Genomic DNA, 24,042 nt, shown 5'->3' with positions numbered 1-24,042 from the left:
CAAGAGCTCATATGACTACTGGCACAATAGATGAATAGGGAGCGTGTATACTTATCTGAATATTGTATAGAAGTAGAATGGACGGTCTGCAGCTCATTGCGTAACCTTATCCTCTAGTTCAGTCAAATCATTGGTATGTGGGTGGAATAAGTAACTCGCCGCAGTCCTCCGTACTATAGAGTATGGATCTCGTCAAAAGAATGATGAGTAAAAACAAACAATGGAATAATGAACATGCGTAGCATGTATATCAATGATATGATTTTTTAGCCCGGTTTATATGTGCCCTCAACTTCTGCTGTTTCTCTCTCAATGATGCCTTTTTCTTGCCTCGAACAGCTCCACTGCGCATGATCATCATAATGGGCTTGTTCCTAGCTTTCTCTCTGTTGGTGGAACTACTCGGCGCTTCTTTATTCTTTTTGCCCTTCAGTGATCCATATTTCTCTCGGCCCTCTCGACCCTTCTCGATGGAGGCTATCCGCTCAGCGTAATCGGCTTTAGCTTTCTTCCGCGGTCCAAGAATAAGGTCCTCAGAGATAACAGCGTCCTGAGCTGCTCCTGACTGAGCGTGCTTCGCATTGGCTTCCAGTTCAGCAAGTTTGCGTTTTGCCTTGGGGCCTCCACCAGCTTCAACCGCTTTAGTCGCAGCTTGTAGTCGCAGCTCGTTTAGTAGTGCAAAGTCAGCAGGAGTAAGGATCTTTATCACAGTGAGCAATTGAACGCGGCACACAAGTCATGGATCAACTTACCTTTGTGGTCACTAGCGTTGATTGACGGTTTACATCCACGGCATCTTCCCCTCCCGTTGTGTCCATTTTATTTTTTGATTCTGGGTCCTTCTCATCCTCGCTATCACTAATATCCAAGTCTCCATCCGATTGAACATCCATCCATCCTTCTGATTCCGACTCGGATTCCGAATCTGAGTCGACGTTCCAATTATCCCAGCCGGCTTCTTCATCTGATTCTTCTCCTTCATCACGAAGTGCGTTCAAATGATCTTCCAGGAGCTTTGGGAAAATAAAAGTCAGGAGGCCGTTGACTTGCAATTATTGAGAACATACCGTAAGACCCTCGACGTCCATCGCAGGCGTAGCACTGTGACCAAAGGGTAAAGCTTGACTGCCTGCGGCCATACCAATACTTGCTTCTTTTCCCTATGTTATGTTAATTTTTTTTACGTTTATACTGCAGTTAGAGATATATACTCACTCTTTCTCTCCGCTTGAGCATACTAGGGTTGACCTCGCGGTATAACTGCAGCAATCCACGGGCAGCAGCAGTGACTGGTTTGTCTTTACTTTTTCTATACTCCACGAGATCCCCCAACAGATCATCCTCCATAGCCCACGGTTGTCTCCGACACACTTCTCGTATAGCGTTTATACCTGCCGCGATGACTTCGCTTCCTACACCAGGATGGACAAATTCATGGGCCAATTTCCTAATGACAGGGACAAGCACATCAGGTGGGGTCAATTCGTGTACCGATTGAGCCAGTGCCGCTAGAATAGCAGGCACTCGTAATTGGTGGTAGGCAAGATACTTCATAACATAAGTATAGAAACCGAGAACACAAGACTTGTGTGCGCCCATGACGCGAGACAAGAGTTGCATGATAAGAATCTTGTGATCCAAAGACAATTTCTTATCGCATATATTCATGTTGTCGTAAAGCTTTTCCGAAAACGTCTGGGGATCGTGAAGGAGTTGAAGAGCAGGGAAGTTTGGTTGCGAGGGCTCCTTTAAGCTGATTCTTTTCTAAATAAGAGCGGCACGATAAATCAGATGTGGTACTACCTGGAGAAATAGACGAAGTAGAAGAAACAAACCTTTGAAACTGATTTAAGCTGCTTCTGCAACTTTTTATCCCCACTTCGCGTCTTCTTGTTAATCTCGCGCCGATGACGCAGGGCTCCGACGTCGGGGAGCTTCAAGCTGTGTGAGTGAGGGATGAGATCATGGTATCTCTAGTAAATACCTCTTCCTTTTCGTCATCGCTATCTTCTTTTTCGTCGTCACTGCCAAGGAAAAAGTGGATAGATGCATTTTGGACCTTGACCACAGGATGCAAGCACCCAAGAGCAACTATGGCCACAGATTTTGCATCAGACCTAAATCGGAGGTTAGGTTTTTAATCGTCGATGAAGGATACACACAAGGAAGCTACCAGATACCCTTTCTCCACAGTTCTTTTGTTAGAATTACAGCCCACATTGCACTCTCCCCAGTATTTGTGGTTCGATCAGCGGAAGGGGTCACGTTGGTATGTTGTTTGGCTTTATTACCAATGGTTTCACCGTCCAAGCCCTGCTCCACCATCCCGAAGAGTAAAGCCTGCACCGCACGATTTAGTTTGTGATTCTTAGAGCGAAGGTTTGCAGTCCTTATGTCAGAAAGGATGGTTTTACGAATGTAGGAGCGGAGACTTGAAGAAGTCGTTTTGGATAATAGAGGGAAAAGTGACTTGAGAAGTCTGCGATCTTTCAGTCAGTAGATGCAATGCTAAATGTATGGCACTTACTCTATGGAAGTGATTACGTTCTTATTCCGCAACATGACCAGGTTCTGCACCAATGTTTTGCGAGTGTCTGGAGATAAAGAGCCATAGCTTTCGAGCAGAAGGGTAGAGAGATGAGAAGGAAATTCTGCAGTTTCCTTTGGGTAACACTGTGCTACCTGGAGCATAATGTTTAGTGATTGTGCTATGGATCTCTGAAGGAGCGGGATCTACCTGGGATATAAACGACACCAATTCTCTAAAGTGCTGAGCTTGTTCGTCTGGATTAAATCGAAATATCTGGCGTATGCTGTTATAATGATTCCATTGCTGAAGAAATTCTTCTTTGTACGATGCTGGATCGCGTTTTATGAGATTTTGCAATTGAGGAAGATTGGAAGTCAAAAGAACACCACGGCCCATTGCTGCTTGGAAGAGAAATGAAGAAAATATGGCATATCAGCAATTCTGCATAATCGGACTTGGTCGATACTCTTTGAAACTCCGTCGCTGCATCCGGCCATATATTACCTAATATTGTTATCCAGCGACCTCGAGGCTGATTAGATCGACTGAACCATTACATGTCTGCTCTAGTTGTCTATAATCCAGTCTGTGGTGATAGCACCGCACACACATTCTTCCAAGAACATGTATTACCTCTTCTCCACGAGCATAGCATCGCAACTCCTCACATAATACTTACTGAACGTCCCGGTCATGCAGGCACTGCTGTCGTCGACTATCTAACCTCCAGGGCTGATCCTCAGGCTGAGCTAACTATCATTCTTGGCTCCGGTGATGGAACATTACACGAAATAATCAACGCCATTTCCGTTTCCCCTACGAAAGGTTACTTCATCAGCTTCGTTCTTATTCCTTGTGGCACAGCCAATGCCCTCTACTCGTCTTTCTTTTCCCCGGTACAAGGCGATACCACTCCTGCTTACCGATTACAGTCCTTGCACAAATACCTTGGAAAATTCCCCTCTACCCCTCTCACTTTAGCTCGCACGACTTTAGTGTCACCCGAGAGTGATGATCACCCCACAATCGCCGTTTCCGCCGTCGTAGCCTCTACCGCTCTACATGCATCTATCTTACTTGACTCAGAGAGTTTAAGACAACAGATGCCTGGGATAGAGCGCTTCAAGGTTGCTGCCATGAATAATAGCACCCGATGGTATAATAGCTCCATCAAGCTTTTACCTGTACCATCGGTTGGGAAAGTAGAGATTTATGACCCTCGGAGTGATGCTTTCACATCCTTCCCATCGGAAAACGAACACGACTCAGAAATTGAGCTAGATGGTCCTTCCATATATTTTCTATCCACCGTGAACGTCGATCGCCTAGAGCCTTTCTTCTGCATTGCGCCTCTCATGTCGCGTGATACACTCAAACAAGAGTCGATGCACGTCGTCATAATTCGTCCTCAGCGCGATCCATCATTTAAACCTGATAGTCATGAGATGCGGGTCGCCTTTGCGGAAAAGGTATCAGCGGTCCTTACTGCAGCTTATAACAATGGAAACCATACTAAACTACGATATGGCGAGGACGGTCGAGTGACTGACGAAGGATCTGGCCCAACAGTGGTAGAATATATCCGATGCGGAGGGTGGGAATGGATACCGGTAAGCTATTCCACACAAACATCAGAGTAAATAATATGTTTGACCCAACAACGCTATGACAGAATAAAGACGACGAGAGGGCACACCTTGTGTGTTCTGATGGTGACATACTTGAAATCAAGAAAGGAGGCAAGGCCTCCTGCAGATTAGCATTACAAGGGCATAACGACAACACAGAGTGCAAGGTTTACGCATGATAGAAATAGAAGTTATATAAAATTTGCAAGATTATCAGTGAATTTTGTGCTGCACAGTCACAATTGAAAACAGGCTGAAGGTAAAATCAGGGAAGTGCACGTGAAAACAAGTTCTTTATGACTTGACTAGCTTCTTTGTGTACTACTTCGATTGAAGCGGTACTATCGATCTGCTCGACTCAGTCAGTTCAGCCTTAAATGACATAAATTGTAAGGTCACCTCAGCCACTTTATCTTCTTTTGCATAATATTGGATGACGGGCATCGTTTGATCGTTGTAAGTGCCTGTGTCAGAGTGCTAAGAAAGACCCCAGCATTTGTTTATCTTGAAAAACTAGCTTACGAAAACGCTTCTTGATGCTCTCGATGTTGTCATCTTCGCGGCCACTGGTTTTGCCACGCTCGAGAAGGCGCACCAGCATGACCTCCTCTGAAGTCGTGAAAAAGATTACAAGAGAAGCAAGGCACACCTAATAAATAACTTCAGCGATGAGTAGACCGACATGTGCCGTGGCTGAAAATGCACCTCTGTGTCAAACTTGATAGCTTGGTCCATTTTTCTAGGGAAACCATCAATCAAAAAGCGGCCTCTACCGTCATTCCAACCATCCCCTGTCCTGCGCTGCAGTTCGGCGGTCATTTCGTTCTCAAGTAATTTGACAGTCACTTCCATCGGAACTATTGTACCTTCCCGAATACAGGTCTGTATCAAGATACCGTACTGGGAGCCAACGCGATTCTGCTCTGCACGGAGAAGATCGCCAGCTGAAGAGTATTGATTAATAATCAGATTGGCATTGATACTGGCAGATATCGCATTCAAAATCACCTGAAAGGTGACAAAAGCCAAAGTCTTCCACTAGCCTCCCGCATTGTGTACCTTTACCTGCGGAGATCGACAACAGCATCAGAAGCTTGAAGATGATATGAAGTTATATAAGTGTACTTGCCAGCTCCCGGTCCACCAAGAATGTAGATAACAGTAACTTTATTATGGTCAAAGGTAGCTTTTGGCGCATGCTGAGGGAACTGCCCATCAGCAATTGTGCTATCGGGGGACATGATGGAGGTGTTGAAACGGTGGTGATTTCTGGGGAAAGATGGCTACTATGTGATTAGACTATGAGAGTGATACTATCAAAGGATTACTATTCAGTTACATACCTCAATATTTATCGGATATTTATCTGCCAGCGTACTGGACCAAGTTAAACCGCCGCGGTGATATTCGCGTGACACACCATCACGTGCATATTGTCCCGATGTAGTCACGGCGCTCACCAAGAACTTGAATGTGACAAGGCTCGGATTACCTTGAGGTACGAGTATGGATGCAATCCGCGATGAGCTTCCCCGTATCTCAGTAGAGACTATGCAAGATTGGAAACGCGTTCAAGCAAACTACAATGATGCTTTACTTTTAAGACTAGAAAAGGAGATTGGCGCTCAGGGACTATCACAGGAGAGAGATGCTCTCTTGGCACATATACACAAGGTGTGTTTAGATGGCTTTACGACAGTGTTTCCCCATGTCTGATACGCTACATAGTTCTCAGCTCAAGTTTTTGGAGTAGCCCGTCCTAATTTGCGGATTAATGGTCGTAATTATGAAGACATGGAGGATGACGAGGAAGGCGCGTAAAACTGTCAAGCTCGGAGTCTCTGTCTTACTTAGTTTCCAGAGTTGGAGCCATTTGATGAAGCACTAGATCGTCACATATGGTCTCTGTCAGAACAGCGGCTGAAATGGGACCGAGAGATTGCTAGTGAACGGCGAACCAAACCTGCGGAAGTCGAAACACTTTTACAAGATGTCCTCATGCGACATCGAAATTTGCATTCGGAAATGGCACTTGACTCGGAAAATGACACAGCAGATGGTATTATACCAGACGGTATGTTTATTATTCCTTTCAGAACAGTCGATTATCTCATAGATGATTCAGCCCCGAGTGAACTAGACATAGGGCTCGAGCAGGTCTTCAGTGAGACAACTGCAATGTCTACATCACTGAACCAGGTATTTCTTTATCCTCTTCACTGGTCCCCCTATATTTAAAACACTCGTTGCACCAGACAATACCTTCCCAGAATGAGCGAGCTACAAGAATGAAGTCGGTTCTGCCTGAGATTAAGAATCTCAAGGACTGACTAACGTTGCGGTGTATTTTCATTTGGAACACCAAAACATCTTCCCACCCAACAATCTCAGCGTTCGCTCACAAAGAGCCATGTAGATTGTGTAAATTTTAAGAACCTCTGAAACCCCCTCGACCAAAACCACCACGGCCCCCACCACCACCACCTCTGAACCCGCCTCGTCCTCCGCCTCCCCCGCGCTCACCACGAAATGACCCTCTTCCAGCGCCTCTACCTCCAAATCCACCTCCACGTCCACCTCCTCGTTGAAAGCCTCTGGATGGAGGTCCTCCCCGTCCCCGACCTCCAGCACCTCGACTGCCTCCTCTACCTCGTTCTGTAAGAAGAGATATGATGAACAAGTTATAAGATGAGCGGAATACAACATACTTGTAACGCCTATAGTCACAAATATAGTCCATGATGAATATAGTCCTTTTCGTTGTATAACACAATAAACTTACCTCCAGCCACTTTTGGTTTTGGTAAAAATCTCTCAATCGGCAAGAGCTTGTCCCCACCTATATACACTTTGTCACCTTTTTTGAAGCTATTTGCTACCAGTCCATCGCCCATCTTTACTGAAAAATAGACTTCGTTGATGGGCCCAAGAATCTCGTCGACTTTGCCGATGACTGATTTATTCTGCAGATAGATGGGAGCATTGAAGTATGGAACTTTATCAGGTATCGAAGACGAGCACAGCATCTCATCTTCGACGGCATGTACGAAAGAGCCCATCTCTGTAAATATTGCAAACGTTGAGTAGCGATTCTGGTAATCATATCGAGTTTACTCGCCCAAGACAGTATCTGGGGGGCCAAAGTTTTGTTGGAAGCCTCCGCGTCCACCACCACGGCCTAGAAAATTGTCACTGTTCAGCAAATATGCAAGAACGACGTCAAAAAAAATAGGCTAGATACCTCCTCTGCTGCTAGAAAAACCTCTTCCTCTGCTCATGGTTAATAGTGAAAATGTTGATCTATAGACTTTGCATGAAGCAAAATGGTGGCTAGAAGCTCTTGCCAAACAATAACAAATAACGGATTTCACCTATCAGTGGATCCGGAGCACCAAGGCGCGCACAGACATGGTGGATGTATAAGTACTACAAGACACCCTTGCAAAATCATTTCCCTTTTCTTCTCTTCCCCATTCTCTGAAAAATGTCCGAAGATGCTCTAAGAAACGTTGCCCTTCCCAAGACATCAGCGACCTTGACTGTCCGGATCATCAAATCTTTTGAATACCGCACCGAACGTAGTCTGGTCATCCACGACGTAAATTTGGAAACAGTGACCATAGGTCATCTCAAGCAGATCGCACGTGAAGGTAGAATATAAAGTCTACTGAATGTACATTATAATGGCTGCACCTATTTACCCCTACTTTAGCCGTCCAATCTCAGCCCGGGTGGAGACCTTATCGTAATGTAGCATTAGGTTAAGATCATTGGTCGCTCTATCGTCTTCCTTGTGAAGTGACCCGTTTTGCAGATACTTTGAAATTGTACACAAAAGCCCATGGAGCAAAGGTACTAAGGTACGCTCCATTCTCGAAAGCGAGCACGCATCTGACAAGGCACATACAAGACTACTAATTTGATAATCAATTTGGACAACGACGATTGGATCCTTGACGATGACAGCAAGATCCTAGCAGAGTATGGCTTCGGTGAGTGGGCTTGCTCTTCGATATCGTAGGTCCGTACTTAGTATGGTCTTATCGGATAAGAAAACGAAACCGAAGTCAGCTTCTTCGGTCGAGAACTTTACGACAAGTTCAAGCTGGACCCTCAAGTGCGTCCAATCTCTGATCAAACATGTTACCCTTTAACAATTTCCTTACCTAGACTCGATGGGATGTCTGAGTGTTTCAAGAAAGCTTATTAATCGCGATGTATTCGATGTAATGACATGGTCATCTATGAAATCTGCCAGTGGTAGTAATAGCATACTTGTGGATACGATCTGAGAATAAATGAGAGTCGCATGAACACTACTGGTTTGCACACTGCACACGCGGTTCCCCTTCGTGATCTTCGTCCATAGGCTCATCCTGCATTGCGTGGGCTTTAGACCTCGCATCAGGCTCATCCAACTCCACTTCCTCAAGATGAACATTCTTCGGGAACTTCTCTAGCGGTTTCCGTGGTGGCAGGGCCCGTTCTAAGAGGCCAATGGAACCCAAATCCACAGATTCAGGGAATATCACAGAGAATTTGACGAATAAGTCGCCAGGTTCATGATGCCGTTGAGATGGCATACCCTGTCCACGAATGACCTTGAGGTCATCTGTCACGCAAGCATCAATAACGGAGGGAGCGATAATATGCAAAGCATCTACTTACTATTTTTGATCACTTCTCCCGCAGTAAGGTTAACTAGCAAAGCCCGGTCGTCCAGATGCTTGATGCTGATCTGCCCACCACCAAGTGCGGTTAAAAGATCGACCTCTAGTTCCACAATCAGATCGTTCTCCTGGCGTTTGAACCGATCATGTGGCTTTTCATCAATGACAATGACAACGTCTCCTGATTGTGCACCGGGCGCTTGGTCGCTCTCGCCGTTGAACTGTATGGTCTGTCCACCCTTCATACCCTTGTCGATATGCACCTCTAGCAGCTTCTTCTCCGGTAGAACCTTCTTGCCCTTGCAACTGGTACACCGATCCTTCATGTTTATGACTTCACCAGTTCCCGAACAATCATCACATGTCGACTGTATTTGTTGAATCATGGGACCCATCTGCCGCAGCGTGACCTTGATACCCCGGCCGCTACACGTATGGCATTGCCGCACAGCACCATCCTTACCACCCTTCCCATTACACCGTGAACATAATGCGTTGCGCGTTAGAGCAAGCTTCGTGGTCTTGCCTTTGTAAAGGTCTTCCAATGTGACATTGACACGGTGAACCAGATCTTTGGTTTTCCGAGCGCCAGAAGGCCGGCCTCCTGCCCCTCCTCCAAAGAAGCCTCCACCACCAAAGAGCTGGCTGAAGAGATCCTGTGATTATAAATCAGCGCGTGTGGCGCTACATAAGCGAACTGCTTACCTGCGGATCCATGCCGCCCATGCCCCCCTGTTCTGAGAGGCCGGCCTCTCCTCGCGAGTCGTATATGCTACGTTTCTCTGGGTCGCTTAGTATTTCATACCTGTTCATATAACATGGTTAAATATAAAATTTTACACAAGGCTGCGGGAAAATGTGTGCTTACGCATGCGTAACCTCCTTGAACAATTCTGGATCACCACCCTTGTCAGGATGTAATCGGAGTGCCCTGAGGCAGAACATGAGCATGATGGAAAGGCGGGCAGAATGAATAGTTAAAGTACTTTTTCCTGTAGGCCTTTTTGAGATCAGCCTCAGAAGCATCGACGGGCACTTCAAGCAAGTCGTAAAATTTCCTAGGAGATCATATTAGCCAGATATACATCAGACTATGCAGAAAAACACACCTCTCTCGAACCATGGCGTTCAATCTAGTGCTACAAGAGTAAGTGGTAAATAGAGAGAGAAGAGTATGACAGTTCTAGGTATAGCAAATGGCAATATCAATACTGGCAGGGAAAGGCGTAGAATGTCCCAGAAACTACTCGATGCTTTGTGACCTGTCATCGTCACATCCAGTGCACATTTCCGCGCAAATTCGGGCAGGTGCAATTGCGCCATAATCTGAGGTCAAACGGTCGAAGTTCGCACAGGTTGTTAAGTTCCCACGCCCGGAGATCTAGCTGGACGAGAAAAGAGCGCATTCGTTTGTACGCGTCGGTACGATGGAACTGGAAAGTATCTTTCGACACAACCATGGCAGCGAAATATATGTCGTACGAGCGTTTTACAACGGAAATGATGCAAGTCTTGTGGCCATAGGAGGAGAACATTCCGTGCAGGTGCTACATCTAGTAAGTGTGCATTTAATATCTGGTCTTTTGTGCAAAATAACTCATTCTTGCCTTAAGACTGCATCATCCCTGCAGACCATAGCGTGGTTCTACATCGGTTCTCGCATCACCGCAATAGCTTGGTCGCCCAAGACCGTATCTCCCAACTCCAGTGACGAATGGACGCTCGAGTTCGTGCTCTCTGGCCTCATTGGCGTATTGACACATGCCTAGCTTACTTCCAGGCTCACCGCAGCCAGCGCAGATTTCGGCCTCCACGCGCTCACAAAGTCCTTTACCTCCGATGAGACCGCCTTCCCTTTCGGCGGCGGACTGAGTGGCCATCACGGTACAGTCAACGACATGTGCTTCTGCGGCGGTCGAGAACAGGATAGTGCTCGCTATGTAGCCACCGTCTCTGGTATGCACGCACCTGGGACTGGAGAATCTTCATGGACGAGAACGCTGACCCTTTCTCCTTCGCTTACAGACGATAAGATGTTGATGGTATGGGATCTACATCCAACCCTCAACATCTCCTCCAGCTCATCTTCTCCTGACGTCTCGTCCGCATGGTCCCAACCTCCTCGGCCTCAACCTACCGCATACGTGATCTCTTTCCCTCATCCCCTGATGACCGTCAGCTCTCACCCATCCACCAGCAAAGAATTCCTCGTCTCAGATTGCCGCGGGTCCATATTCTTAATCGACTGGCGATCCGACCCTGAGCAACGGAGACAGGGAAGCTGGAGACACCTAAGCTCCATCGAGCTAATCGAGCCTCGCAGCCTATCCAACTCTGCAACCGGCCTCTCCTCACAATGGACAGGCTGTTCCTCTTGGCGAAGGGACGACGCCGATATGTACGTTCCGGCAACTCATCCCTTTCCCTCTCCTTTTTTTAACCCTCTTGACAATACGTACCCGTAGATTTGGAGCCACCTACGGGTCAAATATGTCGATCTGGAATTTACCTAGCATTCAGGGCGGACGGCCTTCACTGTCAGGTACTAGCTTTCGAGAAGAAATTCACCGGTTTCGGCAAGTTCCTTTTTATCGGCCATCTATGTTTTGGCTTTATGGAATTGATGTTTTTCCCCCGGGGTATACTTAGGTGGTGCCCAACTAATCCGTCTTGCTTCGCTGTTGCTGCCCGATCATCGGGGAAAGGCGCTGTTATTTTTGTTCACAACTCAAATTACGTCCATGCTCATCCCCTCGTTATCAACGTCGCATCTCGCCCCAACACTGTTCGAGATTTCGACTTCTTAACTTTTCCTGGACAGGTTCTTCTATCAGTTGCTATGGGTGCAGAACTTCTCGTCTATCCAGTTCAAACAGAATAAGGCCATATATTCTTTACCTATGATATACAACTTGACTATAAAATTTTTGTATCCGATAAGTACAAGAAAGGCGAATCGATTAAAAACGATAACAGTATGACTTCATATACTTGATTCTATCGGCATTCCTCAGACTACCTGCAAACATGACATGACTTGACAACATAACAAACAAATGGACAGCAAACGAGAAAAAGAAAATCAACAGAGACAGTATCAGGGTATTACTGGCCATACACAGCTTGATTGAGATGATAGGAAGGAGGACCTGGATTTCCATGGCCGTGAGGAGGAACACGAAAGCCGTCATGGAACGAAACAGGCTGATCACCGTTTGCACCAAAACCGAGTTCCATGAACATGTTACGCCAGTAATTAGCATCGTGCTCAGTAGCATGAGTAACGACGCCGTAAGGAGCTGTATACGCCAACGGCTGGTAATGATCTGGGCCAGTCCTCGGGGGCGTTTCCATATAATCTCTGTTGGCATCGGGAGGTGCAGACTGGTGAATAGGAACATCGGAAGGGGCAGCGTACGGGTATGGATTATCATAGGTTTGAACCTGAGGCTGGTGATAAATCTCAGGTGGAGAGGACGACTGGCTTGAGGAAGTTTGATTTTCTAAGAGCAGATTAAGTAAATGGTACAGATACGTATGAAGATAGAATTTACCATGGACACGTGGGTCAAGGAACCTGCGCATACTCCCTCTTTCCTCCTGTCGTGCACCGATCGTATCGTTGAAAACGAGACTACGAAGGAAACGTGCATGATAGGCTGCGGAAGTTGAAGTTGGGGACAGCATAGAAGCCTCGTGGTATGCATCTGCAGTACTAGTGATAGAGTTATGAATTTCTTGGGCAGCTCCTTCCTGTAATTCGGTGTGTAACTCGGTATGAGTGTTGGAGCTACGAAGTAACTATACCAGGCGTTATAGATTGAAATAAGGTAGGAAGGCATAACTTACCTTGAGCAAGAAAATTGCCGAATATGCTGTCATAACTGTGGTAGAGTCTTGTCCATAACGCTATATCAGTTGGTGTACTGTCAGCAAAGTGGAGTTCTAGGAACTCGGTGAACGTACCAAAACACCTAATGCTTTGAATTCCTTCGAAGCTATGCGAAGAACATCAAGCGCAGAGTTGAAGCATGCCGACAAGGCACGCAGCTGAGCGGCAGTTCGATTGTTCTGCCATAATCTTGAGTACAAGAAAATAGGACAAAATGCCTTCGCTGGACTTACAGGAGCCAGTGAAACTTGGACACCAAAACTATTCAAAAACAACCGAACATAATGACGGAAAAAGTGGAGGAAGGAGAAGTGGAATGATTCTCCACCAGCTGTCCCAGAGTGAGTTAATACCTCGATATGTATGTTGAGTATATACCTCGTTGCATCTCATTCTCCCATGTGATCATCCACTGAGCCAGCTTGCCATTACAGTTTTTTAGAACTATATCAACATTGACGTCGGTGCTGGAGCCGTCGGAAAGATTGCGGTTCGTATAGACCATGTCCGTAGTTTCGGTCTGAATAAAAATAAGAATGAGATATATAGCTTAATACATGAATAAATTGTACACACAGCAATACGACGGAGCTGCACAAAGGCAGAGACCACGACATCTTCACAACGTATGGGTGCACCACCTTCCTCATGCCATGCAGCTGAATGTCTGATGAAATCATCCTAGAAAGAGGACAAGTCAGATGGTTTGGATTGACAACACGCTAGGCTCACCTCTGGCAGCATCCAGTGCCGACCTGTTTGCATGCTCAAGCTCCTATCGTGCACAAAAAGGACGAGATAGGTTCTTTCGCGGTTTCGGCGTTCTCGCCTCTGAAACTCAGTTTCATGCGTAGGGGGTTTCGCATGGAAACGATTGAGCCCCAGCTCAACTGCCATGCGACATGCCTGTGGAACGATTGATCTACCGGTGGGAGGAAATGGCACTATTTCTACTTACATATCCGATATACGTCCATGTTCTCTATCAATGACGTGAGCATGGAGGATTTAAAGAGAAAAAGGCTCGACATACGTTATCATCATGTTCTCTCCAGTATGTAAGGCAGGCAAAGGCTTGGACCACTTCGACACGTTTCCAAGCGTCGGCAAAGGCTCGCACGGCCATGTCATGAGCAAGTTTTAGACATTCTTTATAGAGGCTTGGCTCAAAGAACTTGCACCCTGCCATGATAAGAGTGGTGAACAAAAACGGGCACTTGGAACGGACGTAGGCAACTGAATGTAAAGCAGGGTCGAACAAGTTGATGAACGGGTTCAAGCGCAAAAATATGGCATCAAAAAGTACTTTCGCTTTTGTTTCGTCGATAAGACCAGCAGAAATAGGATCTTGGAGACCACTGGGCAAAGGTGCAGGAGTCAGAGACTGCGAGTTCGCCAAACCGTTCCTAGAGGTTTGCGACAGTAGAGTAGAAGGAGACTCATGCTCGGGGTTCAGAATAGTCCTGAAGAAAGAGTTCCTCTGATTTTCTTTCCTTATCAGTTTGGCAGGGAACATGCTCTCATCGCCACGTTCGGCGTCCTCATCGACGTCGATATCAATGCTGCGTGAGCCACTGCTCGAGGCAGCGTAGCCATCTGTAAAGGAAACAGAGCTGAGCGAATACCACATCGGAGATTTAAATGTGTAGAGTACCAGAGGGCCCGTACTCGCCAGGGCGCATTGAAGGAAAGTGAGAAGACTCTGATGCGGGCGCATGTGTGTCCGCTGTGGTGTACGGTGAGGAGTCACCTGGATGAGACTTGAGTTTGGCGTTGCTTAACCCCTTTTCTAGGCGACGAAGCATCTTTGACGCCTCTGAAAGTCTGGAGATAAAAATGAGACATGGAACCTGATTTAAAGGAGCGAGATCCTACTTTGAACCTGGTTTGCGACCTCGACGATGTTTTTCGAAGACACACCTAGAGAAAGATGTAAGCGAGCAGTAGGGAAGAGGGGAGGAGTTACGTACTCGACGTTTGCGCGCTTACAGCGCTGACATTGTTTTTGACCGTCGTCAGCGCCCACGCACTTCATCTGTGGGACATGATAAGGCAGGGATAAGGGGAGATTGGGAAAAGAGAGACCTTTGCTGCACGACACACGGTGCAAGCTCGTGCACCTCTGACGACAGGCGGCTTGGAGCTGGAGCAAAGGAACATGAGGGCAAGGATAGGGCGATGCGGGCGGGACTTACGAAGACTTTGCCTGGTCAATGTGCTCTGGGGAGACCTGCATTGTAGGATAGGAAGAGGATTGAAAGGGCGACACGGGGATCAACGGTGACTCGGTTGATGTTTGACGACCGAGGAGGACCGGTGACTTTGTATTGTGGAGGGAAAGGGAAGGGAAGGAGGAGAGGCAGGGGGAGAAGACAGGGTTGGGACAGGAATGGATGTGGGACGGGGAAGAGTGGGGCTGGCGAGGAAGAAGGGCAGATGAGAGATGGAAGGAAAGGCAGGTCAGCAAGTGGGAGCTTGTAACAAATAAAGTAACTCTGGCGGCTAAAAGATTTAAGTTACCGAATTCGGCCATTATATAAGTCCCCACTCGCACAGCTCCATATCACCGCAACCACAACAAGCGCACGGACTCGACACCATCCCACCCACTCCCTCCCACCTATACCGCCCTATTCTGCCACCTCACGCCATCATGTTCAGCTTCCTCGAGCACCAGTACCACCTCCTACCCATCGTCTCCACACCCCACTCAGGGTCTGTTGGGTAACCGGAGACCGCCGGTTGGCTCGCCGGTCAATCCGATTGGCGAGTACGTTCTGCCGGAGCGGCAACTCATTCAACAGGCACCGGGGTCCATGATGATCATTTTGTGCCCTATCAATTTATGCTCATTCCTCACTCATCACTCCATTCAGACATCTTGGCCTTGTTTTACCCTACTGTAATAATGGAGATTCATTTCATCGAGTGTTTTATGCTTGCTTCAATGTCTCAGTGCCACAGTGGCTTAGCAATCTTTGAGCACAGGTCATCTAATTATCTAGACATGTGAGTAGTCTATGCTATAAAATCAATAGACAGACTGGTTGCTTTTGTACTACAAATATACATTTTACTGCAATTATGCATATTTTTGAAAGAAACCAAAACTCATGCTGTGGGGAAACTTGCCATCACAATATTCTGCATCATTAATCAATGCCACTTATGGTTGTGAAACAACTAAAACTTAATACAAAGTAAGTGCTATCCTACACAATTAATCTCCCATTGTGGTTTAACAGTTTTTCAGAGTAAGGAAAGATAGAGATATTTACAGCCATTTGAAAAATGATAGACCTTTTCCACCAAGAATAACAAACAACTCCATTTGCCTAATAATTTATAGCACTAGAAATTCACCGAGAGCTGAAAACTGTTCTACTACTCTGGGAAAAGTGCGGTACTGCTACCTACACTCCTTGTTATATCCATGCCATAGGCTAGGAAACCTGAATCTCCAAACAGTCAGAAACTCCCAAATCTTCAGTCTTCCCATAATTATGCTCCTCATGCTTGGCATAGCCCTGAACCTTGCTTTTATGCGGTACTCCGGATACCCACTCCGATTCTCCTGCCCCAGACTTCCAATCTGCCATACATTTCCTCTGCATATTCTTATATTTCCTTATGAACTCTGTAGTTAGACCTTATAGTACACTCGCTATAATTGTTCCCATAGAACTCCATACCTATATTATGAGTTACTCCTTATGAACTCCACTCCCTCCAATTAGTATACTGTACAAGCTGTAACTCCTGTACTCCATTCATGCAGTTCAAATATCAATAAGTTTCTCACATTTTTTCACCCAAGTCCTTTTCTAAATTTCCAGTCCTTTGGAAAAGGACCTTTACTCCACTCTACTTTCATCCTCCACTCTTTCCTCATTCACTCTGTTAAGTTAGGGACTAAGATCCGCAGAAGGGCCTACTGCACAAGCTAAGCCAATTCCCAACCTCTGCTCCGCTCCCACAGTGCACCATCAGGAAAAAGCCTTTTGCTATATAGCAGAGGGGTTTGTATATATGTGCAAATAAAGACTATTCTAGCATCAGTAGCACTTACAGCACTATAAGAGCAACTATAGTACGATCAAAGTACCTATAGTACTTTAGGAGCAATTATGGTATGGTCATGGTAACTATAGTGTCATATGAGCAATAAGAGCAACAGGAGCAACAAGGGCAATAATAGTATTATAGAGGCAAAATTTGAAATGCTATAAAAGACCACCATAATTTCTCTTATAGCTCCTATATCTATGGTGTACCTGTAATATAGTTTAGACTACTTGAAAAGGTTGTTAATTCATATAGTTTGTGTTAGTAAGATAGTAGTTTGTATTATTAATAATTATAGCAAAGCTTTATCCAAGTATAAGTTGTGACAATGTGTAAAAAAAATGATAAGTCCATGGAAGGTCAATATATTACACATGTATAGAATATTTTGCAAGCCTTTATAATGTAGTGGATAGATGTGTGGTATATGGCTGTAGATTGATTGGTTAGCAAAGATGCGGACCGATGGGTTGAGAGTTCAAACCTTGTATGTGATTATTTTTTTGATCAGCCACAAACTATCTTATAGCTAATATAGTCAGCCATATGCTATAAGTGCTATAAGAGGCTATAGCCAACTATAAGAGTACTATAAGAGTACTATAAGAGCACATTTGTAAAGACCCTAGCTGTATGCCGGTGACCCGAGCAGCGTAGGACTTAAATCTTAACAACAAGTGTTCAGACAAGCAAGTATAAAAGAGTAAATCTACAACTGGGGTATATACATGGATATCGTGCTAGTTATATAGTAAAGAACATGAGGCTACGGGGAGGTATGACGTAGCGTATTGGTAATGAACATGTGTATGTAGTGAGGCTGATTGGTAATGTGTATTACTAATAGATCACGTGATACTTGATAAGATTAGATCAGGAGGAGATTAGATAAGGTGAAACAAGAGTCTCTATCTGTTGATTAGATAAGAAAGCTGGGTCAGATGGGTACGATCGTGACATTACCCCCTCCTTAGGACTTTCGTCCCAAAAGTGAGAGTCTAGTCTGCCCGTTTCCCAATTGTATAGCAATTTTCGAATTCGAGTTGGAATTGTAAAGTTTTCGAAGGGTTGATAGTTTAAAGTGAATTCTATCCTTCGAGGTGCACTAGGGTTTTTGTTATGAAACTGTTTTACGAGTTTCGATGAATTTTTTAGGTTTGATTCGGTTTCCCATGTGCGATCCTCTTTAGGAAAGTCTTTCCAATGCACTAAATATTCCAATTTCCCACGTTTCAATCGTGAGTCTAGAACTTCTTCTACCTCGTATTCTTTAATTCCGTCCACTATCACCGGTGGTGCGGTTTTTGGTTTTTTCTGCGTTTCAAATTCTGGTTCTCTGAATGGTGTTAGCAATTTCTCGTTAAAAACCGGATGTATATTCTTCCATCGTCCGGGAAGTTTCAGTTTATAGGCTCCTTCGCCTATTTTCTTTTCGATAGAGAAAGGTCCGTGTCTTTTGTCATCGAGTTTCTTCGCAGGTCTATCGGTAGTAATATGTTCTGCTTCAACATACACCTTGTCACCTTCTTTGTAATTGATAGCTTCTCTTTTCCCTTTATCGTACTGTTTTTTCATGTTTTCTGCTGCTTTTACCAGCGATTTTTCTGCTTCTTTCCTAGTCTCCTCCATCCTCTTCACAAACTCTTCCGCACTCTCCGTCTTCACCGTACTTCTAATTCCCTTCGCGACTTTCGGATGTTGTCCGGAGTTTAGGAAGAAGGGACTGTAACCAGTTGCGGAATGTGATTTGTTGTTGTATGAAAATTCCGCTAATGGTAGCCATTCTGCCCAATCCGTTTGTTTATGGTTTACGAATATTCTAAGATATTGTTCTATCTCTTGGTTAATTCGTTCCGTTTGTCCGTCTGTCTGTGGGTGATAAGCTGTCGAGGGATTTCCTTTTATCCCAAGGAGTTTGTAGAGATCTTTCATGAAATTGGAGACGTATTGCGGTCCCCTATCTGAGATGATCTTCTCTGGTATGCCATGGTTTCTAAAGACATTGTCTCTAAACAACCTGGCTACTCCTTCTGACGTTACTTTGTCATAAGTCGGCATGACTTTTATCATCTTCGTGAATCGGTCTACTACTACGAGAATCATGTTATAACCGAGAGATTCCGGCAATGGTCCGATTAGGTCTGTGGTGATGATTTCCCATGGTCTAGTTGGGATTTCATTTGGGTGTAACGGTGCCGCTTTCTTTTGATGGTTAATCTTAGTGCGTTGACACGTTTCACAGCCTTCTACGTATTTCCGGATATCTCTGTCCATGTACGGCCACCAATACCATCTAGTTACCAGTTCTTTGGTTTTATACTGTCCGGGGTGTCCTGCTACCGTGGAATCATGGTTTTCTCTAATGATATGCTCTCGTAATTTCCCGTCTTTGGGAATATAGATCCTTCCTTTGAAGATCAACATCTCATCCTCCATCCAAATTCCTTTCTCTCTATCTTCTCCTTTCTCTATCATCTTCCGCGCTACTTCATCTACGTTCATCATTCTTTTGCAAATCCACTTGTACAATTCCACTGCATCGGCTGATTGCTCTGCCATGCGCTGTCTTTCAGTGTGTGAAATCATCATGCGGAAATGTTCTGCTTTTAGAACGATGACGTCTTCATTGTCATTCACCCCCCTTTCATGGTCTGCTCGTCTCGAGAGAAGATCTGCTTTGATGTGTTTTGTTCCTGGAATGTGGTGGAGCGTAAAATGATAGTTGCTCAATTCCATAACCCATCTAGCTTGTCGTCTATTGAGCTTCTGAGGTTGTTTGTAATATAAGAGATTCTGGTGGTCTGTCCAGATCTCAAATACCTCTTTTGCATCAATAAGGTAGTGTCTCCACTCGTCTAACGCAGTCATTATGGCCAGGAGTTCTTTATCATAGATCTCGTAGTTACGCTCTGTGGGGTTTAGCGCTTTCGAGAGGTATGCAATAGGTTTCCATTTCCCATCTTGCATCTGTGATAGAACTGCTCCCATCGCGTAATCGCTGCTATCAGCTTCAATTTTAAATTGTCCGTCATCGGTAGGTAAGGCGAGTACGGGAGTTGATCCGACACGGGTTTTTAATCCGTTAAAGGCGTCGATCTGCTTCTGTTCCCACACGAACTCTACTTTCCCGGTCAATTTAGTTAATGGCTTGGCGATCAACCCAAAGCCTTCAATGAACCTTCTATAGAAGTTTACGAAACCCAAGAACGCTTGTACTTCCTTTTTGGATTTGCATTCTGGCCATTCCATAATTCCTTTTACTTTAACCGGATCCATGCGGATTTCATTTTCGGATATGATGAGACCTAAGTACTCTGTCGAGGTCTCTTCGAAATCGCATTTTTCGGGTTTTAGATAAAGGTTGTTCTTCCTTAAAATGTCTAACACTCTGCGCGTCATTGCGCGGTGTTCTTCAATCGTTCTTGTGAAGATCATGATGTCATCGAGGTATATTACTACCTTTCCGTCATCAATCAAGTCTTTAAACAGCGCATTCATCATCGTTTGAAATGTCGCTGGTGAATTTGTGAGTCCGAAGAACACCACTAACGGTTCAAAGAGCCCCCTATTCGTTCTGAAGGCTGCTTTGTGTTCATCTCCATCCTTGATACGGATATTGTTGTATCCCCATCTGATATCTAACTTTGTGAAGTACTTTGCACCTCTGAGCTTGTCTACAAGTTCATTTATCAGAGGTAGTGGGTATCTATTCTTGATGGTGATGTCATTCAATTTCCGATAGTCTTGGACAGGTCTCAGTTTTCCATCTTTCTTTTTGATGAAAAAGAACGGTGATGCGAATTGTGATTTGGAAGGTCTGATTCTTCCTGATTCGAGGTTTTCGTTTATAAACGCATCTAGTTGTTCTTGTTCCCCTAAAGCTAATGGATAGCATTTGCAGTCCAGAGTGTGGTCTCCCGGGATGAGTTCTATAGCATGATCCCATTGGCGTCTCTCTGGCAGTGCATCGAACAACTCCTTATCGAATACGTCTTTGTAATTGTGGAGGTGTTTGGGAACTATTTTTTCGAATCCTCCTTCTTTCTGATCTTTACCGGCAGCTTCTGAGCTGTTGTGCCTTGTGCCCTGATGTGGTAGTAATGATCGTCAATAGAAGCATCCTCATAGTCCATTAGATTCACTTGGATCAGCTGATCCCCATCTGAGCGATCTACTTCCGAGAAGTATGTGTCAGGGTCTTCTTCCGGATCAAGGGAGTCGACCTGTCGTTTACATTCTTTCGGGCATCTATCAAAGTTCAACTCTGACTTTTTCCAGTCTATAGTGGGATTGTGCTTCGTTAACCACTCATGTCCGAGGAACATGCGTCCACTCCCTAAGCTTGTTACGGCGAAGTGAATGTTTTCTTCGTGGTCTCCTATGCTCATCCGTAGTTCTATAAATTCTTTGATGGCACCGTCTTTGTTAAGCGTGCCATCAGCATTGTATACTGGAATCGGTCTCGGTATCTTCTTTGTTTCATATCTTTGTTCTTTTACGAATGTAGAGTCTATGCAGCTCCCCGTACATCCACTATCTAGGAGAGCTTCGATCGTCGTTGATTGATTCGTATCGAGAGTTGTGAGTCTGCAGGAGATGTTCATCTGGTTTCCCTGCGTTCCCCTAATGTACTTTTTTGGGGTGTGTAACTCTAATAGAGCAATTTCTGCTTCATGCAGTGTTAATGCATTCAGTTCTCGTATTGTCTCTATTGTGACTTCTCTACTTCTTTTTTGGTGCGTCCAGATATTGAGAATGCCAATGGATCTTTCTTCCTTTTGGTCTCGTAATCTTTCTGCAACCCAAAGCGGCGTCCATGCCACTGTCAGTCTTTGTCTCTCTTTGTGGTCTAGGTTTTTATTAGAGGTGTTCCTGACCTCTTTGGAACTGGTCGAACCATCAGTTACATCAGTGCTTCCCAATTGAGTCACTGCTTTCTGTGGTTCTGTTGTTTCCAATGAAGTGCTACCCGATTGAGTCACTTCCTTCACAAATTTTTTTACTGCGCTTTTCTCTTTCGAGCGCGCCGTGATTCTCTCAGAACTGGTCGAATCATCAGTTACATCAGTGCTTCCCAATTGAGTCACTGCTTTCTGTGGTTCTGTTGTTTCTGGAGTTTTAGGGATCTTTCTAACCCGTTCCCTGTTCAGGTTCACATCTCTTTTTGTTTCTTTCTCTTTTAATCTCAGATCTGCTGCGTCTTTGGCCAATGCAATATCATTTTCATGATCTGTACTAATACAACTCGTGGTAGACGACAGACAAGAATCTTCGATCGAAAGAGAGGAGAAACTATTTACAAAACTTTTGTCCTTAGGCGCAGCCGGTTGATGTGTCACCGCTGGCCTCTTTAAAAACCCTGGAGGACTTTTGCTCTTTCCTCTGCAGTCATCTTCTGCAGGAATTCTCTCACGTTAAACTGAGGCTTTGCTTGTGCCTCCTTTTTGCATTCGAAGGACCAATGTCCCTTTTCACCGCACCGGTAGCAAAGTCCCTTCTGCCGGTACTCTGCTTTGTCGACCCTCATAGGGTCACCGGATTGGGTATATAGGTACCCGGTTGCATCCTTCTTTCTCTCGACCCTTGGTTCGGTCGTTTTTCCTCCTCCGTCTGGCTTCTTTCTCTCCGTACTCCTGAAGCTTTCTTTCTCCGCCTCTCGATGACGCCATAAGTAGTCAACGCGGATTAATTCCTTCTTCCACCCTTGGTAGTTAGCCGGCTCTCGGCCGCCGTATATTACCTGATTTACCAGGGGTTCGTTCATGTTCCTACGTAGAAGTGAAATGAGGAAATCCTCATTGGCTACTTGGAGGTAACCAGCCTCCCTCCTCAGTTCTTCAAAATGCTCAAAGTGTTTCTCGGCCGTGTTCTTTCCTTGTCGCAAGATCATTATGTCGTTGCGTGCGGCGAGTTGCTCGTGAACGTTTTTGAACCGAGTTTCCATCTTTGTAGCAAACCACTCGAAATTCTCGTAAGTGGTTTTGATGCTTTCTCCCCGCATCCTCCTTTCCATTTTCGTCTCCATCCACTCTGTTCTAAAGGCCGCCGCTGCTCCTCCTGTCATGAAAGAAAGCACGTAAGCGATCTTTCTCCTTTCGTCCGCGAAGTACTCTTCATCATCTTCGAAATTAAGCATCAAGGCTTCGCGGAAAGCCTTATACTTTTTCCGGTCTCCATCAAAGTTCTCAGGCTTCTGGAGAGCCGTTCTGGTTCTGTCTACGCGCTTCGGCTGCGTAGCGGGTGGCGGCGGTGCGGATGCGGCTGGAGCGGACGTAGAAGAACTCGACGTAACTAACCTCAGCTTGGCTAGCAATTCGTCTACTTCTTCTTTGGCCTCTTTCAGCTGTGTCTCGTATAAATCGTGGAGCCTCCTCTGCTCCTGCTCTATCCTGGTCTGAACGTATTGTTCCAGTCCAGCTTCCTGCGATGTCGGGGGTTGGGGTTCTAAAGGCGGGAGCGCGCCCGACAATTCTCCCATCCCCATTTCTGGTGTGTCCTGCCCTTCTGGCGGACCTCGCCACTCTCCGAATGCTGCCGTCGTCATGATCAGGGTAAGGGGTGTGGTATCTTGTTCTGATCGGTTCTATCTCTGGAAAAGTGAAGTATATTTCCCAGGCTATTCTATTCTCAGAATGGAAGCGTTGTTCTGCCAACCACTCTTCGAAATCACCAGGTTGCATATACGAGAGTTCCCCGATGATAAATCGGATCAACACTTTCTCGAATAAGTTCAACCAGACTATCTGTTTCTCTTTTTAGCCAAGCGGTTCCTCTTCTGTCCCGCACTGACTGTGTATGTAACTAATCTAATCTGAGAGATATCGTTGTTCTAATTGTATAGTAATTGGGGTCCGAACGGTTGTCCCAATGATACCCAGCGAGTAACCGCGTGCAGGTCTTTTCCGACTGGCGGAGGCAAGTGCCCGGCCTGGTCAGAAGTGTACGGAAGTTTATCTAAACTAAGTAGTACCTATCGGGCTCCACGCCGTCAAGGGTTCTAGCTACTGGGTTGGAAGGGGGAGTGAGGGGGATGTCAACAAACGTTTCTGTGGGTGAAACGTTGGCAGGAAAAAATGATGTGATGGTGTCGGGTCGGGTGATAGGTGATGTGATGGTAGTTTTTGTGAGGTGAACGTATATTTTGGCAATGCCAAAGAGTAAGAGTGCGATGAGGGGGAATAGGGTGATGATAAGGATAGCTGTGATTTTGCTCATCAACAGGTGTCGTACCGAGTTGTAGATTGTGTAAAGACCCTA

General features: G+C 45.5%; 8 protein-coding genes across 8 annotated transcripts; 3 read left to right on the top strand and 5 right to left on the bottom strand.

The window, feature by feature from the left end:
* Window positions 1–15: 15 nt before the first annotated feature.
* SERLADRAFT_474299 (uncharacterized protein) lies at window positions 16–2,932 on the bottom strand (the record flags this gene model as incomplete). Its single annotated transcript, XM_007321369.1, has 9 exons — window positions 16–700; window positions 753–1,013; window positions 1,068–1,160; window positions 1,216–1,764; window positions 1,836–1,934; window positions 1,985–2,117; window positions 2,174–2,479; window positions 2,528–2,682; window positions 2,738–2,932. The coding sequence occupies 9 exons, from the start codon at window positions 2,924–2,926 to the stop codon at window positions 251–253; spliced, it is 2,235 nt and encodes a 744-aa protein (XP_007321431.1).
* Window positions 2,933–3,060: 128 nt separating this feature from the next.
* SERLADRAFT_474295 (uncharacterized protein) lies at window positions 3,061–3,628 on the top strand (the record flags this gene model as incomplete). The annotated part of the gene is made up of 1 exon (XM_007321368.1): window positions 3,061–3,628. A coding segment is annotated over one exon (540 nt), but the record flags the coding sequence as incomplete, so codon positions are not given.
* Window positions 3,629–3,639: 11 nt separating this feature from the next.
* SERLADRAFT_474292 (uncharacterized protein) lies at window positions 3,640–5,560 on the bottom strand (the record flags this gene model as incomplete). The annotated part of the gene is made up of 7 exons (XM_007321367.1): window positions 3,640–4,507; window positions 4,558–4,622; window positions 4,681–4,807; window positions 4,864–5,102; window positions 5,167–5,223; window positions 5,288–5,444; window positions 5,502–5,560. The coding sequence occupies 6 exons, from the start codon at window positions 5,397–5,399 to the stop codon at window positions 4,424–4,426; spliced, it is 684 nt and encodes a 227-aa protein (XP_007321429.1).
* Window positions 5,561–5,633: 73 nt separating this feature from the next.
* Window positions 5,634–6,117, top strand: SERLADRAFT_474288 (uncharacterized protein; the record flags this gene model as incomplete). Its single annotated transcript, XM_007321366.1, has 3 exons — window positions 5,634–5,832; window positions 5,887–5,971; window positions 6,020–6,117. Coding segments are annotated over 3 exons (351 nt in total), but the record flags the coding sequence as incomplete, so codon positions are not given.
* Window positions 6,118–7,560: 1,443 nt separating this feature from the next.
* SERLADRAFT_474282 (uncharacterized protein) lies at window positions 7,561–10,007 on the bottom strand (the record flags this gene model as incomplete). The annotated part of the gene is made up of 11 exons (XM_007321365.1): window positions 7,561–7,808; window positions 7,871–7,918; window positions 7,973–8,018; window positions 8,069–8,150; window positions 8,211–8,275; window positions 8,329–8,770; window positions 8,827–9,484; window positions 9,534–9,633; window positions 9,697–9,759; window positions 9,815–9,886; window positions 9,938–10,007. The coding sequence occupies 6 exons, from the start codon at window positions 9,949–9,951 to the stop codon at window positions 8,475–8,477; spliced, it is 1,203 nt and encodes a 400-aa protein (XP_007321427.1).
* A 245-nt stretch (window positions 10,008–10,252) lies between these two features.
* On the top strand, window positions 10,253–11,757 carry SERLADRAFT_396754 (uncharacterized protein; the record flags this gene model as incomplete). The annotated part of the gene is made up of 6 exons (XM_007321364.1): window positions 10,253–10,384; window positions 10,442–10,554; window positions 10,609–10,784; window positions 10,854–11,226; window positions 11,294–11,404; window positions 11,478–11,757. The coding sequence occupies 6 exons, from the start codon at window positions 10,256–10,258 to the stop codon at window positions 11,707–11,709; spliced, it is 1,134 nt and encodes a 377-aa protein (XP_007321426.1).
* A 176-nt stretch (window positions 11,758–11,933) lies between these two features.
* Window positions 11,934–12,413, bottom strand: SERLADRAFT_372280 (uncharacterized protein; the record flags this gene model as incomplete). The annotated part of the gene is made up of 2 exons (XM_007321363.1): window positions 11,934–12,331; window positions 12,383–12,413. 2 exons carry the CDS (start codon window positions 12,411–12,413, stop codon window positions 11,934–11,936), a joined length of 429 nt encoding a protein of 142 aa, XP_007321425.1.
* Window positions 12,414–12,641: 228 nt separating this feature from the next.
* On the bottom strand, window positions 12,642–14,880 carry SERLADRAFT_351153 (uncharacterized protein; the record flags this gene model as incomplete). The annotated part of the gene is made up of 12 exons (XM_007321362.1): window positions 12,642–12,737; window positions 12,795–12,899; window positions 12,954–13,051; window positions 13,099–13,240; window positions 13,297–13,401; window positions 13,453–13,626; window positions 13,679–13,702; window positions 13,754–14,316; window positions 14,375–14,544; window positions 14,596–14,640; window positions 14,691–14,755; window positions 14,806–14,880. The coding sequence occupies 12 exons, from the start codon at window positions 14,878–14,880 to the stop codon at window positions 12,642–12,644; spliced, it is 1,662 nt and encodes a 553-aa protein (XP_007321424.1).
* Window positions 14,881–24,042: the final 9,162 nt, after the last annotated feature.

The sequence above is a fragment of the Serpula lacrymans genome (genome assembly GCF_000218685.1).
Source record: "Serpula lacrymans var. lacrymans S7.9 unplaced genomic scaffold SERLAscaffold_11, whole genome shotgun sequence".
Classification (NCBI taxonomy): Eukaryota; Fungi; Basidiomycota; class Agaricomycetes; order Boletales; family Serpulaceae; genus Serpula; species Serpula lacrymans.
This window is presented reverse-complemented; position numbering and strand designations above follow the sequence as displayed.